This window comes from Miscanthus floridulus, chromosome 8 (assembly GCF_019320115.1).
Source record: "Miscanthus floridulus cultivar M001 chromosome 8, ASM1932011v1, whole genome shotgun sequence".
NCBI classification, from domain to species: Eukaryota; Viridiplantae; Streptophyta; class Magnoliopsida; order Poales; family Poaceae; genus Miscanthus; species Miscanthus floridulus.
Genome location: NC_089587.1, coordinates 174,392,248 through 174,412,522, shown reverse-complemented (window position 1 = coordinate 174,412,522; position 20,275 = coordinate 174,392,248). Strand labels below are relative to the sequence as shown.

Here is a 20,275-nt window from a genome sequence, read left to right as displayed (position 1 = left end):
ATTCTGGGACTAGAATGGCTTCTTTGCTGATTGTCTGCGCTGTGACACTCGGCAAAGAAGCCAACATTTATACGTTCTGGGCCAGTCTTTGCCGAGTGTCCAGTATTTGACACTCGGCAAAGATGGCAGGTTTGCCGAGTTCCTGGGATTTGACACTCGGCAAATAAGACATATTTGCCGAGTGTCAGCTATGGGACACTCGGCAAAAAATTCAGGTTTGCCGAGTGTCAGGTCGGGGACACTCGGCAAACGCGCTGTGATCGTCTCCGCTGCCGTCGCGTTACTTGTTTTCGTCGAGTGTCGGTTTTAGCTCTCAGCAAAGTGTTTGCCGAGTGCCCGATAGAAAACACTCGGCAAAGAGACGTTTGCCGATACAGTAGATGTCATGTGTTGTTTGCCGAGTGTTACACTGGGCAAATCTTTTGTTGAGTGTTTTTTAGTCTTTGCTGAGTTCCTGTGGCACATGACAAAGTCACTGCTTCTGGTAGTGATTGCACATTTGCACTCATGCACGTTAATGCAATCCACCTCCCAACTGCTAACGTCTCATTGATCATGTGTAGCTGCACCCTGCACCTGCGTGCATGGGGCCCAAACCTACACGGCTGCATTGCATGCCGACGAGACGATCTCGATCACTGTCCAGGCGCCCAGGCCACGGGCCTCGACCTCGATCGATCGGCAGCTGGCCACCGCACCTCGCTCTAGCCCGCCTATAAAAACGCTGGGCTCGCATGCACATCTCACACTCATCAGCTCGCAGTCGCAGCTAGCGCGCTTTCCACAGTTGCGGTTTGGAGAGAAAGAGACCGAGATCGATAGCATCAATCATGGCGTCCAAGGCGCTCCTCGTGTTAGCGCTCCTGCTCGCCGCCACTTTCCTCGTCGCCTCCGCTAACGAGCAAGCCCGTGAGTTCATTCAATTCCATGCGTGTACTGTAGCTAATAGTAATAATTAACTTGCAAGCTTTCATTCAAGCAACAGATTGATTAAAAGCTAACTCGCCAGGTCATATATCCACCCAAATACTAAGTATTGTTAGTGGTGATCTCACCAGCTCAGCCCAACGGTCGAGTTGGGCCTTGACCTCGCGCCCTGATCGGGGGCGCCCAACTCTACATGGTTAGTGGGCCCCGTCACACTGCACTATAAAGAGAGGGTGGGGGCCAGCGGCTCTCTGAACGAGGTTGACCGAGCTACGGTTCCCACCGACAAAACCCTAACACCGATCTAGATAGGGTGCGCAGCCAGTGACGGAAAGCACCACCACGAGGTTCGCCGCCGTCACTTGACCGCACCTACAACTGCTACATCACTCGACGCCCTCCGGCAACATCACCGACATGATGGACGGCTCCAGCAGCTCCACCAAACCCTTCGACGGTCAGAGACCACTGCCCATCTCCCTTCTTATCCATCTAGATCTCGTAGTTCATGTTCTAGGGTTTGTTCATCATGTTCTAGTCAAGTTATACCCGCTAGATCTATGCCTAGTTGATCCTACAGTTTCTATCAAGTATCTGTACTATGTGTTGGGCTGTGGCAGAGGCGACCAAAGAGGAGAAGAAGGCGGAGGTCCAGGACTGGCACGGCGGTGGCAGCTACCCGGGTGGCGGCGGCGGCTGGCACGGCGGGGGAGGCTACCCTGGCGGCGGCAACCCTGGTGGCCACTGCCAGTGGGGTTGCTGCAACCGCCATGGCCCACTCGGCGTCGCGTGACAAGGTCCACAAGGAGACTATCGTTCCTTTTTGTTTTATTTTTTCTAAAACATCGTTCTTTTTTATCATCACTGTTGTAAAAACACATCGCCAATGGTTAAAACCTTTCTCTCTCTCTCGTCTCTTCATCTATCAGGATCAACATAGTTGATGTAAGTAGAAGAGCGCAAAGGCGCAAAGTAGGGGAACTCTCTTTCTCTGAATATTGATGATTACAATGTAGGACTCTCATGTATATATATTCCGGTCCAAATAAGGTCAAGAGTTTAGTAAGAGCTCGTATAGAAAACGTAGTGGAATTAGAATTTCTCCTCCCCCTTTCATTCTTGGTTGGTGTCTGTATGTTTTATATAAAAATCGTAACAGAAAATGGTCAAGGATCCTAATAATTCTTCAAACTCTTGTCCTATGCAGAAAGGGAAGAAAATGCAAAATAGCAAGGGCACCTAAACAACTCACAAGCATCAAACTCCATTCCTTCACGGCCGATCGAATATTGGGTGGGTAATCTCGAATCATGACAAACAAGCTAGATGTCGAAATTAATCCTTGCCTGTGTGCCTTTGGGTTTCAGTTGAATATTGCTATGTCAAATATGTTCTCCAAATACTCTTGCCAACCAACTGATATGGCCATGAGGGGGCACTGAATAAGCATTTTCCTAAAAATTAATGTTGACACGAGTATGGTCCCATACTACAAAGAGCTAGAACGCTCGGATCACAAACAGATTGAGATGGCATGATCCTACTGAAACCGGCTTAGCCAATTCTAGGAATCGTCCTAGCCAATTGCATTGGGTTTCGCCCAAGAAAAGGTACGTAACTATCACACTTTCACAGTGAATGATGGCTAGATTTATGAGTAAAACCGCAAGGATAACTATCATGCTTTACTTCATAAATAACAACTAGTTTTCGGACAAACTAGCAAAGAAATAATCAAACCTCTCATCAGGTAGGGACCCCATCAGGGTATGGACGTCGGCAAGTTTCCCTATGTTGGTGAGCAAGACTAGAGTGCCACTGTGGCAGAACCGTCCGAAATAATACGCTTTCAGAGGCGCTCGTCTTCCACTAGACACTAAGTACCTCGAAAGTGAGCTACATCGGACAGTTCCGTCGAGCACACCCCAAGAGAGAACTCGAAATAATCCACTGTTTTACATCCATAATCCAATAATGAGTATGAAGCTTACAATACTTAGTCCATTTCATACAACAAGAGTTCTTAAAAATGATTTATTACAATAGAGTTCAGAGTGCGATAATTAAACAGCGAAATAAAAATAAACTATCTAGCGAAAATGATACAAGGATCCGTTTGTGCCCACTAGAAAAATCCTCCACATAAGAGTTACTGCTCAAGCTGCACCTACAACAGGGGTAAAATAAGCCCTGAAGTACACAATATACTCGCAAGAATTATCCCGACTAGTGGGAATAATTTCCCAACTCTTAAGGATATGATAGGCAGTATGGGTTTGTTGTTTTCTTTTTGTTTGCGGAAAGCATTACTAATAGTTCATCCTTACAGTCAAGTTTTATTAGCGGTTATGATTACTTCATTAGCTAACCATTCTAGGTAAGCACATATTCTACTTTCAAGCAAGGGTTAAGCAATCAGAATCATTTCCCCATTTTTTATCTTCCAACTTTTACTATGGTGCTAGACCATAGCCAAGTTGTACCGTCTCATGGAAACGGCGATTCGTGAACCAATGCATCCCAGCTGGGTACCCCGAAACACACTCCCCGTTTGTACCCTAGGCACAAACAATACCAACCCATTCCACTCCTATCACGGGGTCCAGGTCCCCGTCCAAACTTGGATTCCAAGCCCCCACATTTGAGACCCGGTCTGAACATGGTGCTTAGACCTCCACCTTTTCCCGCCTCTAATCAGTCGATCCAGAAAGAGCCAGAACTCACGACAAGAGCGTAACGAGCCTTCTCGCTCCCACAAGCAAGTATGTGCTTATGATAATAAGTCTGTGACCTGACTATCATCCATAGCAACGGACGGTCCTTAATCGACTTGAACAGGTAAAACAGTGTAACCAAGCTAAGCCCCGTAGATTGCGGGACACAACCTATTACACCCACCAATACCCATATCATATCCGTGCCATGTCTCTATTTTTTCTTTCATCATTTTATCATGAGAGTAATAATAATCCCCTATTATGAGCAACGGCACGTTACTCACGCTGCTGATGACCTAAGCATAGCATCTACTCGAACCTGCACTAGTAAGACTCTTAGGACAGGTATATCTATGCATGTGGTTTCCATAAAATTCTGGTAACATAAATGCACAACACATATATATACGGTGAATTATAAAATAGAGGTTATGCACTGGGGCTTGCCTTGGGCAGGCGTGGTGTCAGCCGAGTCAGTCAGTGGCGTCTCCGGAACCTTCTCCTGCACGAGAATCTCCTCGTACTCCTTGACGATCTCTTCGAACTCATGATCATCGGTGGTCATGATTTCCGCCAACTCGTTCTCTACATGTATGCGATGATGATACAACACTTAGCATTTATGCAACAACAACTCTTAAAATAAGAATACACATACGAAGCTACTAAGATAACTCTAATGACTAAGATACTAATCTAACTATCATTTTCATCAAACAAAGTATTGGGTTCAACTAACAAACCCTTAGCTTGCCAATTTAAGGATATATATTTATTTCTACTAGTGATTTAATGTATATTAAAACTAAAGAGCATTTAACTACCCTAATGCTTAGTCTATTCTAAAGCTACAAAAATTACGACGAGCACATAATAATACAATGAAACTGCTGTAAAAATTTCACGATCAAAACTATCATCAATTCACCACAAAAATTCCTACAATAATTAACTTAATATTATGAAGCACATTCAAATGATTTAATAGCTCCTAGTGTCAACACATATAAACAAAAACTAAATACACAATTTTAGGAACCTAACAAAATTTGTTTCGCAATTTTTAGGACACCTACATGAATTTATATTAATTACCAAACATCAGCTCAGAATTAAATTAGAAAACCATTCACAAATTCCTAGAAAAAGAAAAACCAATCTCCCGCGCGGCCCACGCGACGCGGACTCACGTGAGGCCAACCCACAGTGGGGAAGCCCGCGCGCTGGCATTTTTGCAAAAGAGTCCCTGATTTTCTTTCGAATCACACCTAAGCCCCAAATACTATTTCCCCTAGCATCTACTCGAACCTGCACTGAGTAAGACTCTTAGGACAGGGTATATCTATGTGCATTGTAGGACAAGGCCAAGTGCGCGCGATACGAGGCAGGGAGGGAGCAGCACGCATGTAGGGACCTCGGCAACCGCGGTGGCGGCCGCCGAGGCAGATTAGGCGGAGCGGGGGGTTTAGCGGCGGCCGTCTGGGACGGCAGTGGAGCCATGCCCCCCCCCCCCAGCATCTGGCGGGCAGCGGCGGCAGACGGCGGGCGCGCTGGGACAGCTAAGCCGCAACCACGAACGTAGGCCATGTTTGCGGCGTGGGCCCAGGGTCAGCCTCAGTGGCCAGTCACGGCCACTGGCGACGCCAGAGGAGGGCCTCACAGGCGTGGTACGGCGCGCACAGGACAGGCAGCCCCGAGATGTGTTCGTGCACAAATTTTAAGAGCCAGTTCTCAACACTAATCCAACTCGGGCGTTAGCGGCTAAGGCCACCTGGAGCCATGGCTGCAAGGAGAGGTTAAATCAGGGCTACCATATGGAGGAGCAACACATTAGCACTGACCTTTAGCTAAATTTTTCAGAATTAATTCACCAACATAGTATTGCCATACTGTTATTGGACTTAATAATTTTTCTAGGTCTTTGAGCTGAATTTGATTTCAAGTTCCATTTTTAGGCTATTAGAAATGTTAGCTAGTAATGTTATTTTTCCACGGCAAGTATTTCATTGTCATCTACAAAGTCCATACTCTAAACTTTATTTAAGTGTCACACACATATTCTATAATATTTTTGCTCAATAAAAATTGATTTTTAACCCTACTTGACATAACATGAGCTATTGAATCAATTTTTATTTAATATTTTTATTGGTCATTTTAGGTTATAAGAAATTGATCTACACATTCTATCACATGCATTATCACATAAACATGATGCTCATGACAGGGTTTAGTAGGTTGTTTAGGGCGTAATCAAGAGAAGAACAATTATACATGGTAGGGTGAACTTATCCTGTGAGGGGTCAAAAACCCTTACAAATCACATCAAAATACAACTCTAAACTCGGATTTGCTACTTAGCCATTTTTTGCGAGGTGTATCTTCCTGAAGTCATAATTTTCTCATCCGGACTCTAAATTGGACGTTCTACATATTATGCATTTCAATTCCCTAGTCAAGAGGAATGCAACAGTGAAATCCATCTTGCCATTTGAAAAGGTTACCAAAACAAGTCCGGCTAGGCTATTTCTCGCATATCATCCTAGATGCACCTGCTTCGGACAACTTTGGTTGTCAGCACATGCCCCTTGTTTTTAGTTAAGCTTACATACTAAAAAAACATTCTCAGAACCAAATTTGACTCATCATGATGATTACCTCTAGTGTATTAACCATGTTTTTGCTTTCGAGGGCAATATATATAACTCCAATGGGAATAGAACTCAATTCTTTCTTCAAGATGACAAATTTTGCTTCATGTCTTCACTCATACTTTTTGATCTCTACTAGAATCATGTTCAAGGTGATGCCTCCATAAATGTCCTATACTCTGTTGGAGCACATATCCCCTAAATTATATAATTCAGTTTTCTCAATCCCCTATACCTAATTTCAAGGAGAAAGAGGAAAGTGGTTTTGGTGGGGATGCCTTAGAGAGGCAAAACAAGAAAGAAATCAAGTTATCTTCCCACTAGACCACTAGTCATCTCACAATGCTATGAAATTTGACCTATGTGGATAAAACCATCTAGACACTATTTTTCTCATTATCGATGCCTTATCCTGATGGAGGAGAGCTGCTAGCTAGCTATAGGGCGTCCTCGATGGTAACTTACAAATAGCTAGTTAGATGAGGCTTAGAAACAATAATAAAAAATTGTAGTAGAGGGTTGTATAAGCTGTGAGAGAATTGTTTCTGAGAGACCGAGCTAGACTAGCTAGCTATTCTGGAGCCGCTAGCTGTTTGATCTCTCTCCTTGATAGCCAATAGAATTATTTGTAGACTAGCTATTTGAAACCATGGGGGACACCCTTAGCAAGTTCGTCGAGTTGAGTTGAACATATTTATTACATATATAAATGCATGCATAGTATCGTCATGCCTGCTTGATAACCTATATTATATTTACAATTTTTGCTACTCGTACACGTGTTAATAGTTCATGTGCGCATGCTTCCGAGTCAAACTTGCATTGCATGCATGTTTCCCACCGAGAGCATGCAAGATTTCAACGGGCAGAGAGATCACGCAGCCACTGGCGGCTGGGCTACTTGCAAGCACGATAGGAGGCAGCGTTAATGCCATCCATCTCCTCCCAACGGCAAACGCTTATAATTATCCATGGGGCCCTAGTAGCCCTACAGTTGCATGCCGACGACGATGGATCTCAGAAAGATCGGTAGCCATATCCAGCCTCCTCGTCCTGCCTATAAATACGCTTGGTTCGCATGCATAGCTTCTCATCACACACTCGCAGCTGATCCAGTACAATTGCAGAGAATAGAGAGAGATAAACATGGCGTCGTCCAAGCGACTCCTCGTGTTGGCTCTCCTGCTCGCCGCCGTTTTCCTTGTCGCCTCAGCAGCTAACGAGCAAACCCGTGAGCATAACGACTAGCTTTGTTATATTCCGCGTTGTTTCAGCTTTCAGCCACGGTAACTTGTACTATATGTCTGTGTTGGATCATGCAGAGCCGAGCAAGGACGACGAGAACAAAGCTGACGTGCAGGACTACCGTGGCGGCGGCTACCCGGGCGGCGGCGGCTGGCGCGGTGGGGGTGGCTACCCCGGCCGTGGCGGCTACCCGGGCGGGGGCGGCTACCCTGGCGGCGGCCACGGAGGCTACTGCCGGTGGGGTTGCTGCAACCGCGGGTACTACGGCGGTTGCCGGTGCTGCTCGCGCGCCAACGAGATCCCGGAGCCCATGTACCGCCCGGAGTTCACCGAGGTCCACAACTGAAGCTACATGCTGATCAAGATATGCATGGACTCCTATCGTAGCTAATAAGTACTGCATCCATGTCCATACATATGGCCTACTCTACTACTACGTCGCCAGCAGAAGTCTGGTTTTGATTTGAATAAATAAAGATGCATATGCATCTATATATGTAGTCTGGTTTTGATTTGAATAAATAAAGATGCATATGCATGTATGCGTCACTTATTTTCATTTTAGACGATGGTTCTTCCTTTTGGTTCCAGATTGAGCCTCACAAGTTGCGTTTCGGTTCTGTCTCTGCATACCCCATGCGACCATTTGCAGAGAGCTGACTGCTGACACATATCTCTTCTCTGCTGCCAATACACTGAAAGAGAGAAACACCTTACATACAGATACAGATGAACCGTAACAGTACCCATCACAAGGCACCATGCATGCATGCTGCAGTGTCAAACGCTGGATATGTCAACTCAAATAATGGAGTTGCATTAATTAGGCAAGTAGGCAGACCAGGCCGACACAATGAGAAGGACCAGCCCCCTCACGAGGCCCAAAACCAAGGCCCAGAAAGACGAAAATACTTCTAAGCTAGATGTTTTGATCTTGATCTATCAGTCTAGCAAAATATTTTGGTAGTATTCTCACATTTGCATACAGTTAGCTTACAAGATTAGGCTGCGCAATTGTGGGCACTGTTATCAACTAAGCAAACTTGAATTGCTGCTATTTGTCTTTGGCATGCAAAGAATGAAATCAACTATGTTACCCAAAACTTTCTTCTTTGCAGCTCCCTTGGATTTCTTTGCCTCAGCATTTCAGAAATGCCCCTGATAAACCAGTAACTTAACTGCGAATGCCTAGTCTCAGCCATGACATTCTTATCAAGTGGTCGTTTCGGAGACACCATCTTCAACGCCTCCTTCGAAATCCTCCTCTTCCTCTTCTTCCTCGCCTTCCTCTTCCTCTGGAAGAGTATCCTGCGGTCCTGGACTTTGGTAAGGCCCTTGCTTCTGTAGGCTCCAATACATGATGCTTGCAGTAAGGGTGAGAATCATCTTTGGGTTCACCTGCCACAGCAAACAGGAACATAATGTTAGATAATCAACTGCTACCTTGTGTGAACATAGCAATGGAAGACGGCGCCGAAAAGGCCCCCTGCTGTCATACTGTAGCCGCTGCAGGTGCAAGCGCCGCACGACTCACCTGCAGCACTGTAGGCACATGCAGTGGCCGACGCAGAGTCAGCCCTGTATGTTATCTGGTTACTGTTACAGCATGTGCGCTGTACTAGGACTAGATGGATAGAGTTGTATAAATAGACTACCACGGCAACTCAGTAAAGAGAGCTCAGATTTGCCATCTCACAGACAGGGCTTCGGCCAACGCTGGTGTCTTGTATTATGTGTGCATGCTCTGTTCTCCCTTCTTCTAGCTCCATCCATAGTGTGTGGGGACGAACAATGCTTGTTCGTGGTCGACACGACTAGTGGGTGCTCGGCAACACTAGCGGGTGCTCGGCAAGACTGGTGAGTGGTTCACTCACCTGAGCCGGTGATCCTGTGGGCCAACAAGTGGTATCAGATCCGTACAAGCGTCGTCGCCAGACTAACCGCTGGCAATGACGGGCGGTTCGGAGATGGGCAACAGCAATGGCACTGCTGTGGCTGCCCAACCACGATCGGAGGTCGTTGTTCGCACGGTGCGGGAGCTCAACGGCACCAGTTGGCCGACGCTGACTCGCACCAACTATGAAGAGTGGTTAGTGACCATAAAGGTCAAACTCAGAGCCCGACAGCTCTGAAATGCTGTTGACAAGGGCACCGACAATGAAGAAGATGACATGTCAGCGCTGGAGGCTATCCTCGCTGCTGTACCGGCGGAGTACAGGGAGCCGTTGGGGACGAAGAGCTCTGCTAAGGAGGCGTGGGAGGCTATTGCGGCGATGCGCGTTGGTTCCGACCGCGCAATGGTGGAGGACTTCTCCCTCCGCCTGCAGACACTCATCAGGAAGCTGAAAAGCCACGGCGTCACCATCGACGAAGAGGAGGCGGTCTCTAAGTACATCCACTCCGTGCCGGCAAAGTACATCCAGATCGCTCTCTCCATATAGACGATGCTGGACTTGTCCACCCTCACCATTGAGGATGTGACAAGCCGTCTACGGGTGGTGGACGAGCGCCTGGAACAGACGACAGCAATGAAGGACAGCGGGAAACTCCTGCTGACGGAAGAGGAGTGAGCTGCTCGGAGGAACTCCGGGAAGGCAGCCTCCTCCAGTCGCGGTGGCGATGGCAAGCGCCACGGCAAGGCTTCTTCGGAGAAGAAGCAGGTCGACCCCAACGCCTGCCGACGTTGCGGGAAGATGGGCCATTGGACACGGGAGTGCCCAAACCGCAAGCAGGAGAAGAAGGCTGAAGCTCATCTGGCGCAAGCTGATGATGAGGATGAGGCCACTATCCTGATGGCGACGTTCTGTGCACTGCACGACGTCGAGGCCGAGGAGAACGAAGAGGCGACGACGGTGGAAGGACCTGGGAAGGCCCTGAAGACCGTCAACCTCGACGAACCATGCGCCCAAGTTCACCTCGGACGTGTGGGCGCCGACCAGGAGCAGTGGTGGTATCTGGACTACGGTGCCAGCAACCACATGACGGGCTCCAAGGCATCCTTCTTCGAGCTCGACGGCGATGTTACCGGTACGGTGAAGTTTGGTGACGGCTCAAGGGTGGCTATCCAAGGGCGCGGCACCATTATCTTCAGATGCCGGAACGGGGAGCACCACGCGCTAACGGATGTATATTACATCCCGCAGCTGCGTTCCAGCATCATCAGCATTGGTCAGCTGGATGAGCGCAGTAGTGAGGTACTGATCAAGGACGATGTCCTTAGGATCAGGGACCAGGAGCAGTGACTTCTTGCCAAGGTGAAGAGGTCCCTGAACCGGTTGTACCTACTCGACCTGAAGGTAGAGCAGCTGGTGTGCTTGGCGGCAAGGCACTCCGAGGAACCGTAGATGTGGCATGCCCGGTTCGGACATCTCAGCTTCGACGCGCTTGGTTGGCTGGAGAAGATGGTCCGAGGGCTACCCCACATCAAGCACGGAGGCGAGCTGTGTGACAACTGCCTAGCCGGAAAGCAGAGAAGGCTACCTTTCCCAAAGGCGGCCAAGTATCGCGCGAAGGAAGCTCTCGAGCTCATTCACGACGACCTCTGCGGGCCGATCACGCCTGCTACAAACGGTGGTCGGCGGTACTTCCTCCTGCTCGTGGATGACTGCAGTCGCTACATGTGGCTGCAACTCCTGACGAGTAAAGATGAAGCGGCAGCGGCGATCAAGAAGTTCAAGACACGCGCGGAGGCCGAGAGCGGCAAGAAGCTCCGCGTGCTGAGGACTGATCACGGCGGCGAATTCACTTCGGTGGAGTTCGCAGCGTACTACGCAGATCAGGGTGTGGGGCAACACCACACCGCGCCGTACTCGCCACAACATAATGGCGTGGTGGAGAGGCGGAACCAGACGATGGTCGGCATGGCCCGATCAATGATGAAGGCCAAAGGCATGCCGGCAAGGTTCTGGGGGGAGGCGGTGACCACGGCGATGTTCATCCTCAACCGCGCTCCGACCAAAGCCCTGACGGGCAAGACGTCGTTCGAAGCTTGGTATGGGCTCAAACCGAGCGTGTCCTTCCTCCGAACATTCGGTTGCATCGGCCACGTCAGGAAGACAAAGCCGAACCTCACCAAGCTAGAGGATAGGAGCACACCCATGGTGTTCCTGGGCTACGCGGAGGGTACCAAGGTGTATTGGCTCTACGACCCATGCGGAGACAAGGTGCTTGTCTCGCGCGACGTCGTGTTCGACGAGGAGGCGGCTTGGGACTGGAGCAGTCTGAGCACGGTGGAAGCTGGCAGCTTCACCAGCACCTTCGTCGTCGAGCACTTGGTCATCCACGGTGGTGGAGACGCTGGGAAGAGGTGCCGAGCACTCCGGCGGTGGAGCCGAGCACTTCGGGAGGGATGCCGAGCACTCTGGGAGGAGTGTCGAGCACTCCTAAAGGGATGCCGAGCACGCCAGGAGTGGTGCCGGGCGATTCTGCAGTGGTGGCGACCACTCCAGGACGGGTGACGAGCACTCCCGTGGCGGAGCCAAGATGTCCTACAGTGGCGCCGACCACTCCAAGACTGAGGCTGAGCACTCCTACAGTGTGGCCGAACACTGCAGGAGTTATGATGAGCTGTCCAGAAGTACTGCCGAGCACTGAACCTGGGGTGCCGAGCACTTCAGGTACTGTACCGAGCACTCCGGCGGAACAGGGAACTCCATCGACACCGATCGACTTCGCCTCACCTCCAAGTGACATCACTGAGTTCGTGGATGCCTTCCACGAAGGTGAGGAGGTGCGGTTCCGCAGGCTGGACGACATCGTCGACGGCACATGACCCTTAGGACTGACTGGTCGGCTGCTCAATGATGTAGAGCTGCTGCTAGTTAGTGCAGAGGAACCACCCACGTTCGCGCTGGCCGAGCGGGACGGAAACTGGCGACGAGCGATGCTGGAGGAGATGAAGGCGATCGAGGAAAACGAGACTTGGCAGCTCGTCGATCCACCTCCAGGATGCCGTCCGATCAGCCTAAAGTGGGCGTACAAAGTCGAGCGGGACGAGCTCGGCGCCATTGTCAAGCACAAGGCGCGCCTCGTCGCCCAAGGCTTTGTTCAGCGCGAGGGCATAGACTTCAAGGAGGTCTTTGCACCAGTAGCGCGCATGGAGTCGGTCCGTTTGCTACTTGCCTTGGCAGCAGCAAAGGACCGACGCGTCCATCACTTGGACGTTAAATCGGCCTTCCTCAATGGCAAACTGGCGGAAATGGTCTTCGTCAGACAACCTCCAGGTTTCGCCATCAAGGGAGAGGAGCACAGGGAGCTCCGACTGCGCAAGGCGCTCTATGGGCTGCGGCAGGCCCCACGAGCATGGAACGCCAATCTTGACGCCATGCTAGGCGAGCTTGGGTTTCAAAGGTGTGCAACAGAGCACGCGCTCTACACGTGACGACGGGGGAAGGAGGAGCTCGTCGTCAGCGTGTATGTGGATGACTTGATCATCACCTGCGCGCGCACAGAGGACATCAACAGCTTCAAGCGCGAGATGACGGCTCGTTTTCGAATGAGCGATCTCGACGCACTCTCCTACTACCTCGGCATCGAGGTGAGACAGGGGAAGGAGGAACTCATGCTCGGTCAGAGCGCGTATGCCTCCAAGCTGTTGGAAAGGAGCGGCATGACTAAGTGCAAGCCATGCGTGACTCCGATGGAGGAGCGGCTGAAGCTGACGAAGGCCAGCACCGCGGCGAAGGTGGATGCGACACTCTACTAGAGCATCGTCGGCGGTTTGCGCTACCCAGTCCACACGAGGCCAGACATTGCGTTCGTCGTGGGCTACGTCAGTCGCTTCATGGAGGATCCCAGAGAGGATCACTGGGCTGCGGTGAAGCGGCTACTGCGCTACGTCAAGAGGACGGTGGATCATGGGATCATCTTCCCAAGGACCGGCGGGAGTAGGCTGCAACTCACTGTGTTGAGCGATGCAGACATGGCGGGGGACATCGACGGGCGACGGAGCACCTCTGGCGTGCTCGTCTTCCTCGGGTCGACCCCAATTTCATGGTTGTCACTAAAACAGAAAGTGATGGCGCTATCTACGTGTGAGGCACAGTACGTAGCGGCGAACACAGTGGCGTGCCAAGTTGTATGGCTACGCCGGCTGCTGGGCAAGCTGACCGGTGTGGAAGCTCACCCACCAGCAATGATGGTGGACAACCAGCTCGCCATCGCCCTCGCGAAGAATCCGGTTCTGCACGACCGGAGCAAACACATCGACGTGAAGTTCCACTTCCTTAGGGACTGCGTCGATGGAGGACAGATCGTCATCGAGGTCGTTGAAACTGGTCGGCAACTCGCGGACGTCCTCACCAAACCGCTCGGACGTTTTCGACTCACGGAGCTGAAGGAGATGATCGGCATGGAGGGGGTACAAGGGTTAGCAGTAGGACTAGGAAAAGATTGTTATATAATCTACTGTTACCTTGTGTGAACATAGCAAGGGAAGGCGGCGCCGAAAAGGCCCCTGCTGTGATACTGTAGCCGCTGCAGGTGCAGGCGCCGCACGGCTCACTTGCAGCACTGTAGGCATATGCAGTGGCCGGCGCAGAGTCAGCCCTGTATGTTATCTAGTTACTGTTACAACATGTGCGCTGTACTAGGACTAGATGGATAGAGTTGTATAAATAGACTACCACGGCAACTCAGTAAAGAGAGCTCAGATTTGCCATCTCACAGACAGGGCTTCGACCAACGCTGGTGTCTTGTATTGTGTGTGCATGCTCTATTCTCTCTTCTTCTTCTAGCTCCAGCCATAGTGTGTGGTGATGGACAACGCTTGTTCGTGGTCGGCACGGCTAATGGGTGCTCGACAACACTAGCGGGTGCTCGGCAAGACTGGTGAGTGGTTCACTCACCTAAGCCGGTGATCCTGTGGGCCAACACAGAAATTGAGCGAAGACCACGGGTATGCCTAGTGTTAATTTTTATAAGCTTGTTAATTTGTTTATATCATTTTTGTCGAATTTATACATGCTACTAATACGGCGTTCCCTTGTTACCTCCATTATGTCTTCAGGCAACAAGAAGACAGTGCAACCTAGCTTCCTAGCAACACTGATGATGTATGTTGCATTCATCTTCTTCTCGTCCTCTGCAACCATGAAAGCAAATGACATGGTACTTGTGAAACTTCACAGGATAACACGATATATACATGAAATTGATACGAACCATCCTCCCCCTTCTTCACCATGTTCCAATCAACAACCCTGCTCTGCACAGCACTTAGGAGCTCGAGAAAGAACACCCCATCTGCTATTGTTTTGTCCTAGAGAATCGAGAGAACAAATTAACGCTATGCACATAACAGGATAGCTCAATTTAGCCAAAATGGTGGAGGTTGATCGATGAACCTTGAAGCTTTCAATATGGGAAGTTTTGCCAGATTCCTTGACCTTGTTATTAGCCCAAATGAGAATGTCAGCGTCTGTGATCTCTTTCTCTTTAGAGTGGGATCTCAAGTTCTTTAGCAATTGTAGGATACTAGTCCTCATGAGTTGCCACAGGAAAGCTGTGAGTAAACAAAAACTCAACGAAGTAATCGAAGCACTTTTTCTCCTCTTATAGGAAATAGCAACTAACGGTCATTAATATTTCCAAAAAAAAAGTAATTTAAGCCTCCTACTCACATATGTATATGCTTGTTTTCTTTTTTTCCTTTTAAAGAATTGGTGTTACTATATGAAACAGTTGAATCTTGATATGATAGGCTAAAATAACATAATCTATCCATAATAAATGAAAATGTGAACAGATTTTTAAAACAAATCTAGAGCATCAAAGTAACAATTGGAATAAGATCAAAGAAGCTTATATGTAAGCATGTATTTACCTAGAATTAGTTTCTTATTTCCTTGCACAATGTCATTTCCTGCTACATTTACCAGAGAAAAGTTCATCTCCTTCCCAATTTTGATAACCTGATTACAGTTTTCAACCTTTCTAAATGGCATAATAATTGGTGGTTTAGATGCATGCTTCCAGTTAACTGACCCAGGAGAAATTTTGTCAAGAACCTCTAGCATAACCCATCTGCAAATAAACTTCGGTAAGGTAGCAACATATATATCAAAAAAAGCTAAGGTTATTTTTTCTTAGAGATGAGTCTTACCCAGTCCTAACATCCTCAAACAAATGGTTCACATAAGTTGGAATTCCAAGACTGTTGATCCATAGGCGAAATGCTCTCTCTTCCCTGGATGCCTCCACATCATCAGGAGTATCTTGATGAACGGGAGCCACAGTGTTGGTTGATAGACCATTTCTGCACAAGTTTGTAATCGTTCCACACAAGATGCACTAACAAAGGGAGGAATGTTGTTCGTAGTTTAGGCAGATATGATGAAGAGTCATGCTCTTTTCTTTTAGAGGAGTAACTGAATAAACATTCAACATTCACTGTGGTGTGAATGCTATTGCAATCCATGGAGATCAGTACTAGTGTATGAAAAACTAAATGAAAGACTAAAGACATGATATGTATTTCAGTTGTTTTTCCTGTATTTGCACATTTAAATGATAATCAAGATAATGATAGACATCTGTCCGTGTGTTAATAACTTTCCTCAAAACTAAAAATAAGAACAAAATTTTGTCACGGGAATCTTCTCTATATTTGCACATTCATAGTTGATAAATATGCCTTCCTGGTTACACATATATAGTTTTTTTACAAATTTCATCTGATCGGTTTGTTTTTATTATCATCAAATGTTGAGTAATCCAGCTCCTAAAAAACGGAACAGCAACGCTAGGGAGATAATGTAATTCAAAACCATGTACACCGTTCACAAAAATAGAGAAGATTTTTCGTACAATGCATTTGAAAGGTTAAATTTCAACAGTATCAAATTATTGTAATGTGTTCATGGTGAAGACATAGGCAAGAGGTATAAGTATAACACATGCTAGTTAATTGCTGAACTTTATTGTGAATTCGTGAATTCTTGTCAACCTAAGATAGGGAAGGTCTTTTCTCTCTACGTACTTACCTGTTTTGGAATATTTGAGCAACAAATGCCAAGTTAAGATTGGCTGAACCTTCAACAATATCTTTAGACGTTACATATCTTGTACAATCAAGCTTTTCTGCGGTTTCAAGTACTTTCTGCGCCCTCTCCTTTGGATCTGAAGTTTCTATCATGGTTTTTGAGCTAAGCTCTGGAGCAAGGGTGCTGAGAAGGTAAGCATACGCTTCACCATCCTGCATGTAGGCTATCCATAAGATATGGAACAACAAAATTACCCATAGTCATTATCACCATGTGTGTTAACACTATTGGAAAATGTGGTGATTGGTGAATATATCAAGTAATTTGACAACCATACATAAACAAGCCACACATGTTGCAGTTGTTTCTGTCTATAAGGAAATGTCTTTTCCTGAATGCTATAGGTTGTCTAAGAAACATTTGTCTATAAGGAATGTCATGTGGAGGTGTATGACAATGAATAATATCTAGGTGTACTAAGATATACATACCTTCACATCAGTAGAGAAATTTGTCACAGTTTTTTTATACCCTGCTTTCTTGAGATGGAAGTTCATCCATTTAAGCAACATTTTATCTGGTGCTAAGGTGACCAGCTCCTCTGCTTCCTATATAGCATCATGGCAACACCAAATTAGCAATACTTTGTCAGTGAACAACAAATTAACCATGATTCAACTCTTTTTGTAATAACCATGTATTTATGTAGATAGTTCTTTCTATACATGCATGACATTTAAATTCATGGTGATCCAAACCTTGCCATTATCATCAGCAACCAACTCTGCCAATTGAGGTGTTTTCTTTATGTCCAGATCAGCTAGTAGTTGTATCTGAGACAGGGTCAGTGAAACACATTGTGAACCACCATATAGTTGCTTGCAAATGATGTAGCAATTCAAAACTATACCGCTGAAGATTTCTTTACTAATTGCTAACTGATATAGTAATATTTGTGCACACACACCTTTATGATCTGGCATAACAGCCCAAGAACTAGATGAGGCTGCACAGAAGCATAAGATATTTAGTCCCCAAATGATGTAACTGATTCATAAATTATAAATTGACTACCAAAGTGATAATGTTTATCTCATCCAATCACAGATAAGTGACATTTTGGGGTTTTCCTGAGTCAACCATTCCAAACTTGGTTGCATGTTACTTTTTATGTGTTGAGTTAGGATGTTCGAAAATGTTGTAAGGATATTTATTTCAAAATGTAGTATAATTTTACCATGTTTTATAAAAGTTTTATAAGGAAAAATATACTAGTCGAAGCTATGTTTTGAAGACCGTGTCGATGCCCAAAATGTAAAACATGATGGAGTATAAAAATTATTTCATTTTAAAAATGTTGTTGCGGACAACAATGTATTTCAACATAGTCAACAATTTGTCATTCCAAAATTGACTTCCTTATCTTCTTGACTAGTTATATTGGGAAAAAAGGAAAACAAAATCATAATTAGATACCATGAAAACGTACTCTAGCTTCAATCAAATCTTGTGTTCCAATGTTAACAACAGTGCAACCAATGGCCTTTGCAGAGTTAAGACAAAGGGTATGGTTCTCGTTCCTCTCCCATGGGTTAAGATCCTTTTTTGTATTGATTGCTCTCTCATCTATTGTGCCCGGAACAGCAACATTGATCAACTTGCTGATTCATTAGAAGATAAGGGGACAAGCCTTAGAAGATCATGAACAAAAGTTAAAATGAAGAAATGGCATAGTAGAAGAACATAACAGCGTAGCAGTAACACTGCTAAAAAAAAGCTCACCAAAGTAGCACACCGTCCCGAACAAGGTTGAATAGCTCGTTCGATGCTGGATCCACTGGCAAGAAATTCTTCAGGAAAGGGTCCTCTTTCAGAAAATTATTTATGTGGTTCACATAGGAAGTCTTCTCAGACTCGTTAATGACATGCAAGAGAGTAGTGGTGGAAGCTTTCAAAAACGACACAGATCCCTTCAGTTTCTTTTTGCCTCCTGATTTGCTGCTCCCTTTATCTTGAAGATTTAAGTACTCCTAAAAAATTACAAGATTGCATTACTAAAGCAATTTTTCAACATAAATACTATGATAAATTGATAGTAGGTTAGACCAAAAAAATGATCCTATGTACCTTAAGGAACGGCTCAAATTCTATAGGTTGGTTCATATCAGGATAGGTCTCGCTTAAAAATTTGCTGACCTCTTCTTCGGATAGAACCTCATGGATGCCCCTCAGTTTTTCCATCACTGGGGGCAAATCTTTTATGGTTACATGCTCTGCGTTTGGTCTCTTTGCAGATGCAAACTATTACAGTAAAGGATAAAACAGGAGCAATGCGGTTAAACAATATGTAACATCAGAACTATGGACGCGAGTGAAAACTGATCGAAGTGATTAGTGCTTACCTTTGTTTTGAGGGTCCTGAGCTGCACTTGGGTGAACTGGCTCTGCAGCGCTGGATCAGAGACAAGAACACCAAAGAAGGTAGACATTGTCTTCCAATTTCAAGGATCAGACTAGTTATTTCAACAATGTTACTTCTTGCACTTGGGCAATTGTTGTCTCCGTCACAAAATTCTTTTCCTCAACTACAGGCAGACTAGCTGCCATTAACCTTCCATGGATTTTGTTCCAATATTAGCACTGAATGCATCAAAGCAACGAATAATCAGAACGACGAGTGGATTCGAATGGAATCTGAAACACCCATGACAAGAACAAGAGAAGAAATCATCACTAACCTTCCCAAGGGTCTGGCTAAAGGTAAAAATCCTCTGCCTTCAAAGAAAACACAATCTTCTTCTTCTTTTTTCTTTCCGCTCAAATTACTCCCTCCTCACGGAATATTGCTTCCTAGCAGACCCCAACAAAGGTGGGGGAGGGGACGTGTGGTTGGATTGCATGCAGCCATACAAACAAAAACTTGAAACTTTGGGACGGGGGGAGCTAAAAAAGTGGCTCCCTTTCGCCCCGCCACAAATAGCTCGCCTGCTAATCTTAGGAGCTGAACCTCTGAGTGACTCCCCCACCATAGAGGGTGGCAGGGTGCCATGGTGTCTCAGTAGGGAATGCTTGTGGACAGGGGCGTTGGACTATTCCAGCAGCATGGATACCCTCTCGAAACCCTGGCTGACGTCCGCCATCGCTGATTCGAAGCTCTGTTTCGCAGGCCGTCTGAACGAAGAAGACGATACTCGACCACTTGTGCTGAGGGAACGCTTCATTGGGCTTCTACTTGGGCTGACCAGTGTATTCCGTAGCCCCAGCCCATTTGCTTTACCTCGATTTGAAGCACATTAAAAAAGAAGAAAAAAAAACTTGGTGGTTCGCGATCTTGCTTTATCGGCCAATGAAACGAAAGTTTGTACAGGTAAGCTGATGCCAACTTATGTGCTACCATAATATCAATATTCCCATTAATACATTATTTTACAGATTTAAGTACTAGTCAATTTATAAAACAATGAAAAGTAAATATATGATGTTTGCAGTTTACGGTTCAGTTGGAGGTGTTTTATAGTTGAGTGTTTCTAGGAAATATGATATTAGCCTCGCACTAGAACGGTTGGAAATTGATTATGTAGTGCAGCCTGCCACCTGAAAATTGAAGATCAAATGTAATCTTTTTACGGGTACCAATTACTAATTTATTGTCTTATTTCGAAGCTGAAGAATAATGCTATCTATAATTGCTATGGTCTCTACTAACTTAGCACAGTAGCGTCAATAGTGAATATGGTGCCATGCGCTTCAGTTT

The 20,275-nt window shown here is 46.5% G+C and overlaps 3 protein-coding genes across 3 annotated transcripts; 2 read left to right on the top strand and 1 right to left on the bottom strand.

The window, feature by feature from the left end:
* The first annotated feature begins 830 nt into the window (after nucleotides 1-830).
* On the top strand, nucleotides 831-1,720 carry LOC136470201 (glycine-rich cell wall structural protein-like). The gene is made up of 2 exons (XM_066468126.1): nucleotides 831-909; nucleotides 1,548-1,720. The coding sequence occupies exons 1-2, from the start codon at nucleotides 831-833 to the stop codon at nucleotides 1,718-1,720; spliced, it is 252 nt and encodes an 83-aa protein (XP_066324223.1).
* Nucleotides 1,721-7,397: 5,677 nt separating this feature from the next.
* LOC136474057 (glycine-rich protein 3 short isoform-like) lies at nucleotides 7,398-8,080 on the top strand. Its single transcript, XM_066471674.1, has 2 exons — nucleotides 7,398-7,526; nucleotides 7,618-8,080. Exons 1-2 carry the CDS (start codon nucleotides 7,442-7,444, stop codon nucleotides 7,884-7,886), a joined length of 354 nt encoding a protein of 117 aa, XP_066327771.1. The 5' UTR covers nucleotides 7,398-7,441; the 3' UTR covers nucleotides 7,887-8,080.
* A 293-nt stretch (nucleotides 8,081-8,373) lies between these two features.
* On the bottom strand, nucleotides 8,374-19,400 carry LOC136474056 (fimbrin-5-like). The gene is made up of 15 exons (XM_066471673.1): nucleotides 19,260-19,400; nucleotides 18,924-19,161; nucleotides 18,649-18,822; nucleotides 18,304-18,551; nucleotides 18,011-18,182; nucleotides 17,489-17,527; nucleotides 17,280-17,354; nucleotides 17,013-17,129; nucleotides 16,522-16,733; nucleotides 15,642-15,794; nucleotides 15,363-15,562; nucleotides 14,884-15,041; nucleotides 14,702-14,798; nucleotides 14,530-14,621; nucleotides 8,374-8,938 (listed from the first exon to the last, which is right to left on the bottom strand). The coding sequence occupies exons 2-15, from the start codon at nucleotides 19,008-19,010 to the stop codon at nucleotides 8,753-8,755; spliced, it is 2,010 nt and encodes a 669-aa protein (XP_066327770.1). The 5' UTR covers nucleotides 19,011-19,161; nucleotides 19,260-19,400; the 3' UTR covers nucleotides 8,374-8,752.
* Nucleotides 19,401-20,275: the final 875 nt, after the last annotated feature.